This window comes from Terrapene carolina, unplaced genomic scaffold, assembly GCF_002925995.2.
Source record: "Terrapene carolina triunguis isolate 2854851 unplaced genomic scaffold, T_m_triunguis-2.0 Scaffold235, whole genome shotgun sequence".
Lineage (NCBI taxonomy): Eukaryota > Metazoa > Chordata > Testudines > Emydidae > Terrapene > Terrapene triunguis.
This window is the reverse complement of record NW_020664586.1, coordinates 908,227-923,732: the sequence shown is the minus strand read 5'-3', so window position 1 is coordinate 923,732 and position 15,506 is coordinate 908,227. Positions and strand designations below refer to the sequence as shown.

The 15,506-nt window shown below is 51.3% G+C and overlaps 1 protein-coding gene across 1 annotated transcript in view; it reads left to right on the top strand.

The window, feature by feature from the left end:
- The window catches only part of BSN (bassoon presynaptic cytomatrix protein), a 380,730-nt gene extending 373,223 nt beyond the window's left edge, over nucleotides 1-7,507 (top strand). The window contains 5 exon segments of the mRNA XM_024193699.2: nucleotides 1,081-3,259; nucleotides 3,584-4,404; nucleotides 5,587-5,686; nucleotides 6,941-7,081; nucleotides 7,500-7,507. Coding sequence (XP_024049467.2) covers nucleotides 1,081-3,259; nucleotides 3,584-4,404; nucleotides 5,587-5,686; nucleotides 6,941-7,081; nucleotides 7,500-7,507 — 3,249 coding nt within the window.
- Nucleotides 7,508-15,506: the final 7,999 nt, after the last annotated feature.

Below are 15,506 nucleotides of genomic sequence, written 5' to 3'. Positions count from 1 at the left end.
TTGCAGTGAATATAGATCATCTAAAATTCTCAAGTCAGCTCATAAGATGTTTCAGAGCCACAGAAAAGTGCCTTTTAGATGGTGTCTCTGCTCCCATCCTGGGCATTTGCACAGCTGTGTGTTGAGTGGCTTCCTTTCAATCCTAGGGAGGGTTTAACATACATCTCTGTATTGTAGTTTAACTGCCAAAGCCTTCCCAGGGGCCTTCTTATTGGACCCTAGAGAGGTTTGCCACTCCAACAACTCCCCCCAAGGCCTGTGGGCAGTTGTCTGTTGCAGAGCTCCACTAGTCCCACAGGAACGGATGTTTCTCCTCCATCCCACAAGTTACAATTGTCCCCTTAAAACCTCAGAACCAGTTTGGATTGTTTCTGTTCTGGTTCAGTTTGGGGAAAAGAGTAAAGTTGGCTCTTATTTTTTCTCATTGCTGGTGTGGCCATTTCCATGTGCACAGTGATAGTGCAGCAGATACATACTTCGCACTACAGCCGATGTACATGCTAATCAAAAGGCAGCAATGACCAACACCAGAGTTCCTCTGAGCCAATGGCTCCGCAGGCTGACCTGGTTAAGGTGTGCCAGTTTCACAGCTAACAGTGCACAAGGCATTGATGTGGCCAGCATCACGTCTGACCACCTCTGACTGCCGCTGGGTGACTTGGATGTGGAGTTTTAGTGTGCGATCAAGTGAGACTCAGCTTCCCCAACCTTCAGGATTGTAGTTAAGTGCCTTGCCCACTCCACCACACAGCCATGAGCACTGGGCAGCTGTTCATTTCCCACTGAGGGAAGCAGGGGATGAGGAGTCAGGCCTCTTGGACTCTATTTCCAGTGCTCACTCTCACTCTGTGATATTGGGCAGGTCGTGGCCTGTCCCTGTATCTCAGTTTCCCCATTTCTCCACTGACTGCATTGATAACATGGGGATATGCCGAGGCTTAAGAAATGAACGTTTAAGCACTTCGATAAACTCTGCTGAAAGACACTACGGCAGGACAGAGTTCTTACCTCACCATTATCCCGAGGGAGTTGCAGCGCTCCCGGTGTCTAGGATTAATGCCAGTTTCAATTGTTTTCTAGATCTCTGCTTTGCAGTCAAACACTCTGATGCGGAAGGTGAAGCGGACACTGCCCAGCCCCCCTCCGGAGGAAGCTCACCTGCCCCTGGCCAGCCAAGCCCACTCCCAGCTGTACTTGCCCAGCTTCATGCAGAAGGGGGTAGGAGAGCAGGCCACTCAGGTAACCAAAGCCAGCCTTCTCAGAGACATCGACCGTGACCTGAAGCTGGTGGAGCATGAGTCCACGAAGCTGCGGAAGAAGCAAGCAGAGCTGGATGAGGAAGAGAAGGAGATCGATGCCAAGCTGAAGTACTTGGAGCTGGGCATTACTCAGAGGAAGGAGTCTCTTCTGAAGGAGAGGGGAGGGCGGGATTACCCTTACCTGAGATGCCTAGGTGAGAACCGGGACTACATGTCTGATAGTGAGCTGAACAATTTACGCCTCTCCAGCTATGAGGGCAGCAGTCTGCTCAGCAGGCCCAGCACTGCCCCCACTAACCATTATGCTGACTTCTCCAGCACGCAGTACACATCAGCCTCCTCCTACGCCCCCTACCCATACCCAGCAGCCCTACCAGGCCCTGCCGCCTTCCAGCAAACACGGCTCCAGCCCCCCCATTACCCTGTGGTCAGCAGTGGCACATCTCAGAATGGCTTCCAGGCTGGTCAGCTCCCCGCCTTCCCCTCCCAAGGTACATATCAGACACACAGCTTCCCTCCCAGCACTGGTTACCAGCCCCAGCTGGGCTTGCAGAGCCATCAAGGCTTTCGGCCACCTCATCACTACCAAGCTCAGACCACATATCCCAATCAGCCGCCCTCACAGCCGGCACAGAGTGCCCTCTTCCAAACACAGGCAGATGTGCACGCCATGCACCAGAAGCCACGGCAGACATCACTAGCAGACTTGGAACAAAAGATCCCCACCAATTATGAAGTGATTGGAAATCCCACCGTGGTGATCTCCTCAGCAGCCCCAGAAGTTACTTACAGCCCCACGACAGTGACCGGCAGCTATGCCCAGCACAAGGCCCCAGAGGCCAGTCCAGCTGACCAGAGCAATGCCGTGCAAAGCCCCTCAGCCAGTTACTCTTCAGATTCTCTGTACGCAAACCTGGAGCAGAACATTCCCCGCAACTATGTGATGATCGAGGACATCAGTGAGCTGACCAAAGAGAGCACTGCGGCAGACAGCCACAAGGGGGAGATGCAGGTGCAGAGCAGCACTGGCCGCCAGATCAAAGAGAAGAGTGAGCTGGTGGAGACGGAAGGCTCCAGCAGAACTTGCTGCTACTCCAAAGCAGAGGAGGAGTCAGAGGAGGATATGTATGATCAGCATGGTGCTGACCATCGGGGGAAGAACAGCTACCACAGGGGCATGGAGAGCAATGGCAGGATGTCAGGCAGCTCCAGTGGCCCCTGCTCCTATTACGGGGACGATTATCGGCACTCCACACGCTCAGACAAGCATGGCTCTGGACTGGGGATGCAGAAGCATTCCTCCAAAAACCTGGCTCCTGCTGTCATCTCGTCCAAACGCAGTAAACACAGGAAACAAGGCATGGAGCAAAAGATCTCCAAATTCTCCCCCATAGAAGAAGCCAAAGATGTGGAGTCGGACCTGGCCTCCTACACAGTGACTACGTCTATCAGCAGCAGCAATGTGGCATCCAGGGCAAAGAAGCTTCAGGACGAGATCACCTATGGCCTCAAGAAGAACGTGTATGAGCAGCAGAAATACTATGGCATGTCCAGCAGGGATATGACGGAAGAGGACGATCGAGCATACAGCACTGGAAGCAGATCTAGATCGTCTGGTTATGGGACAGAAAAAACATCAAGCCGCGATGCCAGCAGCAGAAGCAAGTCCTATGAGAGAGAGTGCATGGAGAAGCCTCAGAAAGGAAGCTCCAAACCATCTTCCCTTAGTATGAGTCAGACTCGTGGGCGGCCTTCGATTCGTACACAGACATCGGAAGAGGAAAGTCCCATCAGCCCTTTAGGAAAGTCTGTGGGTGTGTCCCGCTCCTCAGGTGGACCTCTCCCTCAGTCCTCTGGGGACAGCTGTTCCCAGTTCTGCTCCAGCCACTCGTTGCCTGATGTGCAAGAACATATCAAAGATGTGCCAAGGAACCACTCTTACAAGCATGAAGAAGGTTACATCATGGATGATTCACATTGTGTTGTTTCAGACAGTGAAGGTAACAGTTACCTGTGGTGACATACCCCAGAGCATGCTCCTACGGGTCATTTGCAAAGACAGTCTCACAGCCTGCGTTTGCGTACCATGTGCCTTTCTCCCTTGTTCCACTGCATGTTCCGGGTGTCTGGTGGTAGCATGTTAGTGTTCAGTGCCTGCTGCATGTAACGATGTGTTGTATTTGTTGGGGAGGGGTCTATGATGTGTCCCAGATGCATGTGATAAGCTGCTTGCATTCTTTTATCTCATTGCATGGCTTCCGTGTGGGATATGCTCCCACCTCGGGACCGAGAGACTGACTGTGCTCTGTGTTTGGTTTCTGAAGCCTATCATTTGGGTCAGGAGGAGACAGACTGGTTTGATAAGCCCAGGGAAGCTCGCTCAGAGCGGGTAAGGCACTACACTGGCCACTTCTCCTCCCAGAAGAGACCTCCCATCAAACACACCTTTCATGATTACGATGAGCCTCCAGATGAAGACCTGTGGCAGCACGATGACTATTCTCAGGCACGTCACTCTTCTTCCAAAGACCACCGGCACCATGGAGAGTATGGAAGGCACTCAGCCGCTTCCCGCCACCCGAGTGATGAACAGGCCAAGAGGACATCCAAGCAGCATGCCCGAGACCAGGGCCGTCATGAAGCCCGCACACACATGCAGCCATCTGCCCAGAAGAAGGCTCAGCAGTCAGACATGAGAGCCCAGACAGCTTTCCCCTCCAGCTCAGCAGAGTACTCGCAGCAGTCCCAGCAGCCGTCCAGCTACCACCATACCTCAGAGTCCCAGAAATCCCAACGGCAAGCGGAGCATGGGCCACTGCCCCAACAGCCGAAAGGAGAGCCTTTGCTGCACCATTCTCAGCAGCAGCCGCAAACAAGACAGCAGCAATCCGGGCAACAGCAGCTGCCATCCAGGCAGCAGCAGCCATCAGCCAGGCAGTCTCCACAACAACAAGCAGGCCCTTTGCAGCAACCTCCTCAGCCACAGAAGGAGCAGCAGCAGCAGCAAGCTAGGCTGCAGCAGCAGCCAGGGGCTCAAGGACTACCCTCTTCTCGGCCACCGCAACAACAACCCATCCAATCCCAGCATGTCGGGAAGCCCCAGTCAACCCTCCCTGCACAGCCAGGCAGTCACCAAATAGGGCTAGTAAGTGCACATGCTCTTTGGCCATTGGTTCATCACTTACACAGCAGGTGCCTGGCTGATGGTTTGTCCTGCAGCACTGGGGATGGCACCCTGGGAGGATCTGGTTGCACAGGAAGGAGGCAGAGACTGGGAGCCCCTGGTGCATCCCAAGGCACAGGCCGTGCACTGTCATGAGCTCCCCCAGTCCACAGCAGCACAGAGGAGTACATCGTGCAGTGAGGAGGGCCCCCGGCTGCTAGGTAGCTGATGTGTTCTGTCGCACAGGAGACAATTAGGATGTGCCACAGCAGGAAAGGAGTTAAATTATGGAGATCTCAGGGAAGCGGCAGAGCTGAGGCTGTGCCAAGATCAGCACTAAGAGCAGGAATAAAATCCCTCAATTTCACCCTTTATTGCCTGACTTCAGGCTCCAGTTGTCCAGTTAAACACACCCAGAGCTACCGCCTCCCCTCCCCCCACTTGGCCAGGACAAGCCAACTGCCTTACAGCACAATGAGCCAATGGCACTGCTCAGGTCTGCCGGCTATTTCCATTCTCCAGCGCAGCCAGCTGAGCATGGAGGGCATAAGGGAGAGATGAGACTGGGGAAGATCGGAGGGCTGGGGGGAGCCAGGGAGGAGGGAGTGGGGAATGTGGGGATCAGGAGAGAGAACAGATGGGAGGGGCCATGTGAAGGAAGCAAGGATTTGGGGTAGGGGGTGGGGGGAGCAGATGAGATTGGGGAGCTGGGCAGACAATCCATGCCCCCAGACTGGTGCATAGGCCTCCCCCCGACCAGCTACCTCCTGAGCCAGGCCCAGCGCCTGCCCTCTGAGGAAGTGCAGAGGAGGGAGCAGCTGACTGGGTGGCGTCGGCTGTGAATTGCGAGGGATGACAGAGGCTGGGCGATTGCCTTGGGGAGCCAGGCTGGCTTGCAAGGCAGGCCTTTGTGTGTGGGAGGAGATGTGCATGTGTGTGGCTGGGAGCTGGGGGGTGTCTGGCTGGGTTTCCCAGGAGGCAACATGCGTGATCCTGGGTTGATATAGTCTTTGGCCTGGTGCGAGGGCTGGATTTTCTGCTGGCGCTTACTGATGTGCCCCATGCCACTGGGACTGCTGTTCTGCCAGCCCCATGCCCTATTCACCTGCCCACCCATGCACAGAGAGACCAGGGGAATTCTGAAATATGCATTTCATGTTACAGCCAAAAGCGGATCAGGTGGATATGCTCAAACCCACCACAAAAGTGCCACCACCGCACAGGAGAGCGCCCCAAGCACAGCCACTGGGAAAGACTGCAGCAGGTCAGTGAGCCAGATCGACACATTGGGCCCTGCCAGGCCACCTGCGCCCATGCTGGCTGGCAGTGCCCTTGGCACTGAAGGAGCAACCAGGCACCAGCTGTGTTCGCTAGGGCCATGGCTGCCTGATCTCTCCAAAGAGAAGATCCACTTTTATCCCTCCCTAGCACGTCACAGCATTCAGAGGCTGAGATCACTCAGGGCCTGGAAATAAATGCGTCCCGCCCTTGGCAGGCTATGGAATGGGGCCAGATCCCCAGCCTAGCACTGGGCGGTCATGGTCCTCAGGGCAGGAGAGGGGTCAACACTGACTAGGGTTACCATCCGTCCGGGTTTCCCTGGACATGTCCGGCTTTTGGGTCTTTAAATAGCCGTCCGGGGCCGTCCGGGGGGAATTTGTAAAAAGCTAAAAATGTCCGGGATTTCCCCCCGGACGGCTATCTAAAGACCCAAAAGCGGCTGACAGGGCAGCCGCGCCGGATTGAGCCGCTCAGGCAGCAAACGCCCCTCCCCCGCTGCAGCTTCAGCACGCCTGTAGCAAAACGGGAGCAGGAGCTGTTTGTGCCGCTACAGGTGGCCTGTCAGGGGGCAGGGGTGTGGAGAGGGATTGGGGCAGTCAGGGGACAGGGAGGGTTAGATGGGTTGGAGGTTCGGGGGGAGGGGGGGCAGTCAGGGAACAGGCAGCGGTTGGATAGGCGTGGGAGTCCCGGGGATCTGGCGGGGGCAGGGGTGTGGCTAGGAGTCAGAACAGTCAGGGGACAGGTAGGGTGGGGGGGTCTCAGGAGGGGGCAGTTGGGGACAAAGATAAGGGAGGCTTAGATAAGGGGTGGGGTCCCGGGGGGTGATTAGGGGCAGGGGTCCCGGGAAGGGGCGATCAGGGGACAAGGAGCAGGGAGGGTTGGATGGGTTGGGGGTTCTGTGGGGGGCAGTCAGGGGAGCGGGAATTGGGAGGGAGTGGCTAGGGGGCGGGGCTACACCCCCCCCCCCCGGAGTGTCCTCTTTTTTGAAAGTTCAAATATGGTAACCCTAGCACTGACCCAGGGTGGGTTGGCATCCCCCAGTCAGGGAAGCAGATGTGCAGAAGGTGCCCAAAAGCAGCCTGCCCTAATCTGTATCAGTCATGCCACAGTCTCCTGGCAGCTGAAAGCACCTGGGCTCTGGCCCCAGCTCTAATAAGTCACATAGGTGCTGCCCGTGCCGGGGAGGGGCTGTGGCTGGGTTCTCCTCCTTACTATGGCTCTATATATTCCCTGGCAGGTATTAAAGTGGGTCAGAAGCCAGAAGGGGCTCCCCCACCCACTGGGGCAGCAGCTGGACAGCCTGGGGTGGATGGAGAGAGCATGTTCTCCAAAATCCTGCCAGGAGGAGCTGCAGAACAAGCAGGCAAACTGACAGAAGGTAAGGCTATGTCTACACTTGCAGAGTTTTTTTGCTGACAGTTTTGTCGGTGATAGAAAAGCGCTAAAAGAAAAGCACTGGTTTGTGTTCACATTGTTTTCCACAGGTGTCAGAGTGTGTTTACATATGCAGCACTTGCATTGCAGATGAGAGGAGTGCACTGTGGTAGCTATCCCACTATGCACTGCTCCGGGATACAAAGCAAATCATTATTATGGCAGGGGTGGATGTGTGTGTGTGTGTGTGAGTGAGACAGTCGCCGGAAGCAACCAGTCCTAAAGCGGGGGGGGGGAGACCCCCACCCCCAGCCCCCCCCTCCCTCCCTGACTCTGCACAACACATTCTGTCTGCCTGCCTCTGTTTGCATTGTGGGAAGCAGCAGGAGCATTCCACAATAATGATTTGTTTTGTGTTCCAGAGCAGTGACAGCACCAGCTGTCAGAACGGAGCTAAAGGGGAGGGGCGCCTACGTGCAGGCAGGACTGCTGAGTTTCAAAGATCGGCCATTCCCACTCTGCATTGTGGGACAGCTCTGGAGGGCAATTAGACCAGTAAAAGCAATCAAGAGTCTTCACTGGCACATCTGCGCAAAAGAATCAGCGCAAAAAGCAAAAAGACTCTCGTTGGGGTGGTTTTATTTTTGTGCTGAAACTGCTCAGTTTCAGCGCAAAATCTGGATTTCTAGTGAAGACGCTAGTGTATTTTTTGTGCAAAAATTACAATAGGACCTCAGAGGATCCCTCCTCCAGTTCAGTGTTACTTTCCATGTCTTTCAACTGTTGCTGATGCCATGAGCAGAGAGAAAGGAAGAAGTATTTTGAGGTGTCCATTCCCCTTTCTTATAGCTCTCTTTTTTTGAAAACCACCTCCAACTGAGGTTCAGGCGACAGAAAGTTTGTTTGGGCAGGAATCTCAAGCTGTTCCTTTGTCAAAATGTAAATTTTTACCCACATTCTCTTTCCTGCTAAAGAATGGCCACTTAGCCAGGTGATGGTCCATTTGATTCTGTTGACATCTGGCTGAGGCATCAGTTTGCCATTTGTCTCTGAGGAACTGGTTTGTGGTTGTTTTCCTGGACTTGGAACGTCTCAGAAACATCATACAGTAGAATCTCATAACTTACATACAATGCTGATCATTATTGTCTTGGAAAAGTGTGTGTCACAACAAAGTATGAGTTTTCAAAGGATATCTCGCAAGGCATACTTTTTACAAAATTTATCATAGTCTTTAAAAAGGGTGAACATAGAGGGACAGACTGTCACAAGAGTCGCTGCTGGCTCTCACTGTGCTGAGTGTCTGGCGGCCGGGAGTAAATTAGATGGGAAGGACAAGATCAGGAAAATGGGGCAGGATCGAACTTGACTCGAGTGAGGGGGGTGGAGGAGACCAGAGCCACAGGGGAATCTACTTAGTGAGAATCTGATTGAAGGATCTGCCGGGGGATTGCTAATGAAGTCCCTGCTCATGCTGAGAAACAGGTAGGTGGCACTTTGGGGACTTGTGCCCAATCTGACTGCATTCTCACTTCAGAGCCCCCCACCAGCCTGTGGGACAGCAGGCCTGCTGCCCTGCCAGACAGACCAGGCCAGAGCTCAGCAATGGATACCCAGCTCCTCCTGCTGCATTTGTGCCAGGAAAGGCTGTGCTGACCGCTGATGCCTGAGTCCAGCAGAAGGTCCTCAGCTGGGATTGTGCCTCCCTAAGTCCCTTTAAAGAGCGGGGCTTAGGCCTGTCAAAGCTAATTCCCCACTCTGGCACTTTGAGTGCAGAAGTGGGGCCCGCAAGGATTCTAAAAATTAATACTGGCCACTCCAGGCTTGTATTAAACTCCCAAGGTTACAGCTTTTCTCTGACCTTGGATTGGTAGATGCTGCCACCACCCAAGTGCAGAATCCCTTTGAGAGCCCAGGAAGGTGCACTTGGGAATTCCTTCCTGTGAGGTACCCTCAAGTCCTTTCATCCCCCCCCCAGGGAAGAGCTGAGAAAGAAGGGGGGGGAAAAGGGAAATCAGCTATTGGCACCAGCTAATTAAACAATGTGCACAAACCTCTTCAGACACAAAAATCCAATTCTGTTCTTAAAAAAGGTAAAATTTATTAATAAAAAAAGAAAGAAAATACATCTGGGAACTCAGGCTATTGCTAGAGTTTAAAAGAGCAACTACAAGAATTAAGCACCAAGAATAGCTTTCTTGAGGTCCAGCTTAAAGGTTACAAGCAAAACAAAAGCACCTGGGGTTAGCACAGAGGAATCCACAAGCCCCAACAAAATAAAAGGGATAAACCTAATGACGTCTTCCTAGACATTTCCTGATCTACTTACATATCTGGGGTTTTAAATGATTAGTTTCTAGGTATGATACTGATGATTTTTCATATCTGGCCCAAGCTTCTTATAGCATAGCTATGCCCTGTCCGCCTCTCCCTGGGAAAACAACAGACAGACAAAAGGGGGTCTTTTTTCAATTTTAAAAAGTTCTAGCCTCCCTCTAGGCTCTTTTGGCCAGGTACTTTCCTTTTACCTATGCATAGCAGTGAGACTTTAACCCTTTACAGGTAGAGCAATTAGAGAACAGTTACTAAGAGGGGTTTTGTAGCTACTGGATATCCATAAAAGAGAGCTACCCCACCACTTCATTTATCACACCCCCCCCCCATTTATCACGCTACCCCCAAATCAGAGACGGTGTTGGACAGCCTGGTTCAGGTCAGGTCCACACGGCTGGGATTTCTTCCTGGAGGTTTAGGAAAACAGAGTTAATAAGATACATGCACCTCTAATTTTACTACTAATTACATGAAGAACTAAACAGTATTTTCCACATTTTAAGGACTACAATGACAGAATACAGGGACATTTTTACCCAGCTGATTCTGGGAAACCTTCCCCGGAGCCACTTTGTTAGAGGCTCCTGAAATGTGTTGTATTTCAAAATCAAAGTCTTGAAGAGCTAAACTCCACTGAAGGTTTTTTGTTCGTCTCCTTGAGTGTGTGAGGCCACTTCAGTGCAGCACGGTCAGTCTGCAGATGGAAACGCGATCCCCAAATGTATGGGCGTAGCTTCTCCAGACCATACACAATGGTGTAACATTCTTTTTCTGAGACTGACGAGTGGCTTTCCCTCTCAGAAAGTTTATTGCTGAGAAACACGACAGGATGGAATTGTTGATCTGGTCCTTCCTGCATTAAAACAGCTCCTACACCATGCTCGGACCCATCTGTGGTTACAACAAAAGGTTGATCGAAGTCTGGGGCCCTTAGTCCAGGGTCAGACGTAAGGGCTGCTTAAGCTGGTTAAAGGCTTTCTGACACTTCTCAGTCCACTGAACTGCATTTGGCTGTTTTTTTCCTGGTTAGGTCGGTCAGTGGGGTGGCAGTTTGGCTGTAGTGTGGTACAAATCGTCTGTAATACTCGGCCAAGCCCAAGAAGGATTGGACCTGCTTCTTTGACTGAGGGACTGGCTAATTTTGGATAGCATTTACCTTAGCCTGTAGGGAGTTGATAGTTCCTTGACCCACCTGGCGTCCAAGGCACATTACCCTGTTTAGGCCTATTTGACATTTTTGGCCCTAACGGTTAATCCTGCCTCCCTTATGCGCTGGACGAGCTTTTCTAAATAATCCCGAACCACTTCTTTCTCCACAGAGTGGATGAGAAGCTGGATATGAGTCAGCAGTGTGTCCTTGTTGCCAAGAAGGCTAACGGCATATTGAACTGCATTAGTAAGAGCATTGCCAGCAGATCAAGTGAAGTGATTATTCCCCTCTATTCAGCACTGGTGAGGCCACATCTGGAGTATTGCATCCAGTTTTGGCCCCCCCACTACGCAAAGGATATGGACAAATTGGAGGGAGTCCAGCAGAGGGCAAAAAAAAAAAAAGAATGATTAGGGAGCTGGAGCACATTACTTATGAGGAGAGGCTGAGGAACTGGGATTATTTAGTCTGCAGAAGAGAAGAATGAGGGGGGATTTTATAGCTACTTTCGACTACCTGAAAGGGGGTTCCAAAGAGGATGGATCCTAGACTGTTCTCAGTGGTACCAGATGACAGAACAAGGAGTAATGGTCTCAAGTTGCAGTAGGTTGGATATTAGGAAAAACTTTTTCACTAGGAGGGTGGTGAAGCACTGGAACAGGTTACCTAGGGAGGTGGTGGAATCTCCTTCCTTAGGGGTTTTTAAGGTGAAGCTCGTCAAAGCCCTGGCTGGGATGATTTAGTTGAGGATTGGTCCTGCTTTGAGCAGAGAGTTGGACTAGATGACCTCCTGAGGTCCCTTCCAACCCTGATATTCTATGATTCTATGTTACCTGCTGCCTGTTTCCACTCAGCCAAGGACATTTATTCCTCAGGTGCTCAGTGGACTTACAATGATAGCACCTTTTGGGCTCCTCTGCTCGTACAGGAGACTTGGGACAAGTAAGAGGGATATGGGGAGATGAATGCCCAGCCTCCTTTTTCCCAGGGGTAAAACGGTGATTCTGCTTTCCACCAACCCTGTATCTTTCTGCCACTGGTTTATGTTTAATTCCATCTTGTGACTGCTTGTAAGAGTCTGAAAACCCAGCTAATTCCCCCACCTCATTCACCTTTTTGTCCCACAAATACTGTTTTACATCATCACTCCACATATTCAGGAACTGTTCCTGAGTAACTAAATCACACATTTCTTCCAGGCTTGTAATGCCTCACCCACTTGTCCAACAAATCTCTCATTTCATTTACATAAGCCACATTAGTCAATCCAGATCCCCTCTTAAGACTCCTGAATTTAACCCTGTAGGTTTCAGGTGAAATCTGAAACTGTTTTAAAACCAGTTCCTTAAATTTATCATAGTTTGAAGTATCAATAGGCATCTTATTGAATATGTCCAGAGCTCTCAGTCAATTTTGCAACTAAAGTAGTCATTTTTTGATCTCCAGGAATTGCATGGAGAGTGCACAGTCTCTCAAAGGTGATGAAATATTCAGCAATATCACTGGATTCATCATACTGTGGACATAACTGCTCCCATTTGTGGATTTTTGGGGAAGTGGAGCCAGCTGCTGAAGTGTTTTGTCTCTTTCACTCCATTACAGCCAGTTCATGCTTCTGGGTCTCAATCTGGGCCTGTATTTCTCTGTCTTTTAATTCCAGGGCTAGCTGCCTCTCTCTTTCCTTCTCCTCCTGAGCATCTTGCTGGGCTTCAAGCTCTTTGTCTTTTAACTCCATGGCTCTTTTGTGAGCAGCTTCCTCCCTGGCTGCTTCTGCTTCTTTGAGCCTCATTTGAAACTCGCGATGTGATGGGTTTGATCACAAAGACCCCCTTGGGACGGTCACCTGGTGTTTTGTGACTAACTCTGAGCCCGTTTTCCCTGCCTGCTTGGGACTCCAGAACCCTGTCTTGAGCCAGATACGCTAATCTGCTGCGACACAGGCCCTGGGTCTGACCCACACCCCCAAACCTGCAGACTTAACTGAAAACAGCTTAGCAAGTGCTCCTGTCTCTAGCACCCAGACACCCAGCTCCCAATGGGATCCAAACCCCAAATAAATCCGTTTTACTCTTACTCATAAATTGTCCACCCTCTATTACACTGATAGCTGTTTGCTCCCCCAGGTATTAATTGCTTATTCTCGGTTAATTAATAAGCAAAAGTGATTTTATTAAGTATAAAAAGTAGGATTTAAGTGGTTCCAAGTAATAACAGACAGAACAAAGTAAGTTACCAAGCAAAATAAAGCAAAACACGCAAGGCTAACTTAATACACTAAGGATCTAGTTACAAATACTAACTTCTCATGCTAGATGTTATCTCAGGTACAATACTTTTAAGACCAACATTGTAGTTTATGGCCTAGGTCCAGCAATCACTCACATCCCCGTAGTTACAGTTCTTTGTTCCAGTTTCTTTCAGGCATCTCTTTGGAGTGGAGAGGCCATCTCTTGAGCCAGCTGAAGACAAAAATGAAGAGGCTTCCATGGCCTTTTATATTCTCTCTCTTGTGGGCAGAAACCCCTTTGTTCTTCTGTGCAAAAATCACAGCAACAAGATGGAGTTTGTAGCCAACTGGGCAAGTCACATGCCCATGAATGCTTCAGCTTTTTGCAGGTCGATGCCATTGTTTACATGTTAGTTTGAACATTCCCAGGAAAGCTCAGATGTGGATTTCCGTCTCCCAAAATCCATTGTTAGTTAAGTACTCCTAATTACTTGAATAGCCCCTTCACAATATATTGGCCAAACCTCCCTTATGTGTTTCATAGAATCATAGGGTTGGAAGGGACCTCAGGAGGTCATCTAGTCCACCCCCCTGCTCAAAGCAGGACCTAATCCCCAACTAAATCATCCCAGCCAGAGCTTTGTTAAGCCTGACCTGTCCAGATCTGATGCCCACACATTACAAATTGGGAAACTCATGGTGATCGGGCGAGGTCCCGGATGACTGGAAAAAGGCTAATGTAGTTTCCTACAGCAAACACTTCAAATACAAGCATAGAGCCAATGCTCATAACTTCAGATATACAAATCATACATATAGGATGAATATATTCAGTAGATCATAACCTTTGCAAAGATATGTTACATGGCATATCTAGCACAAAGCATATTCCAATTAGGTTATATTTATACTTATAAGCATATTTCCATAAACATATGGAGTGCAACATCACAGTCAGTATGTACAGCTTTCCTCTGGGTGTCTTCTTAGGGAAAGGACCCAGAATATCCACAGCTACGTGCTGAAATGGAACCTCAATTATGGGGAGCGGCTGGAGAGGGGCCTTGACCTGGTCTTCGTGCTTTCCCACCCTCTGGCACACCTCACAAGACCGGACATAGGTAGAAACATCTTTGCCCATTCCCTCCCAGTGGAATGACTTTTCCAAATGGTCTTTGGTCCTATTCACCCCAGCATGGCCACTAGGGTGATCGTGGGCTAAGCTCAAGAGCTTTTCCCTATACTTAGTTGGAACTACCAACTGTCTCTGAGGAAGCCAGTCCTCCTTGTGCCCACCAGAAAGGGTTTCCTTATACAAGAATCCTCCTTCTACAACAAACCTGGACCTATTAGAAGAGCTGGTGGGTCGTTCCGTGCCGCTGTCCAAGGTCCCTTGAGTCTCTCATCCGCTTCCTGCTCTGCCTGGAATTGCTCCCTTGATGCTGGAGACATTAGTTCTTCTTCGAGTGATTGTTCATGTCCATTCCAAGCAGGTGTGTGCGCGCCACGTGCACGCCAGCCGGAAGATTTTACTATAGCAGCGTCCGTAGGGTCGGCTTCGGCGCCCCCTGGAGTGGCGCCTTCATGGCGCTGTATATAGGGGCCAGCCGACCCTCCACCCCTTCAGTTCCTTCTTATCGCCGGTGACGGCTAGCTGGAACTTCGCTTGCTTTTCAGCGATCATGGCAGTGTTCCGTCTTAGTTGTAAATAGTTAGTCAGTTGGTTAGTTTAGAGTTAGTTTAGATAGATAGTTGTTGGGGTTTTTTTCCCCGCAACGTTTTCGTCACCCCACTGGGGCATGCCCGGGTCCCCAGGGTTCAAATTCTGCAGGGACTGCGGGAAATTCATGTTTAAGAGTGATCCGCACTCTTCGTGCTTAAGGTGCCTCGGGGAGAGCCACCAAAGAGACAGGTGCAGTATCTGCAGGGTATTTCGCCCCAGGACTCTCAAAGATAGAGAGCAGAGACTTAAAGTCCTCCTAATGGAAGCGGCCCTGTGGCCACAATCGGACCCTGGGCCTGCCGATCCGGCACCCAGCACTTCATCCTCGGTGCGCAGTGCCCCGGCACTGGCGATAAGTCGTGAGCCCAAAGCCTCCAAAGCCCAGCACCGGAGAGAGCTGGCGCACAAGAAATCGGCCTCGGTGAGACATCGTTCACCATCGCCAGTGCCGGTTAAAAAGAAGAGGCCGGTGAGAGAACATTCCCCCCCACCAGGACCCTAAGGGGCCAGCGCCGTCCACGAGTGCTGCGGACAGGCCGCGCCGCAGACCCATTCTGCTATCCCGTTGACTCCCGCCCCGAAGAGGGTACGGTTGAGTCCGGACAGGCCTAGATCCCCAGACATTATAGAGGAAGTGCGCCTCCCATCGACACCAGAGGCGTTTGAGGCTGCCTCAGACCTCTTGAGCCTCCCGGTGCCGGCTTTGCCGCACCGGTGGAGAGAACCTCTGGATTCCGCTCGACCCCAGTTACAATCTCGGGGCAAACCGCCCCTTCTATGTCCTCGTACTCGGAGACCTCTGACTCGGAGGCGGACTCGTACCGCTCCAATAGATCGAGGAGCAGACGATCATCCTCACGTGTGAGTGCCCAGCCTTACCCGCCGCAGTGGCAGCAACAGTGGCAACCCCCCCCCCCCCCCCAGTGGCCGTTCTGGACGCCATGGGCCTACCACAAGTCAGTGGGTCAGGCGTATGGACCCCACTCACGGGCCGC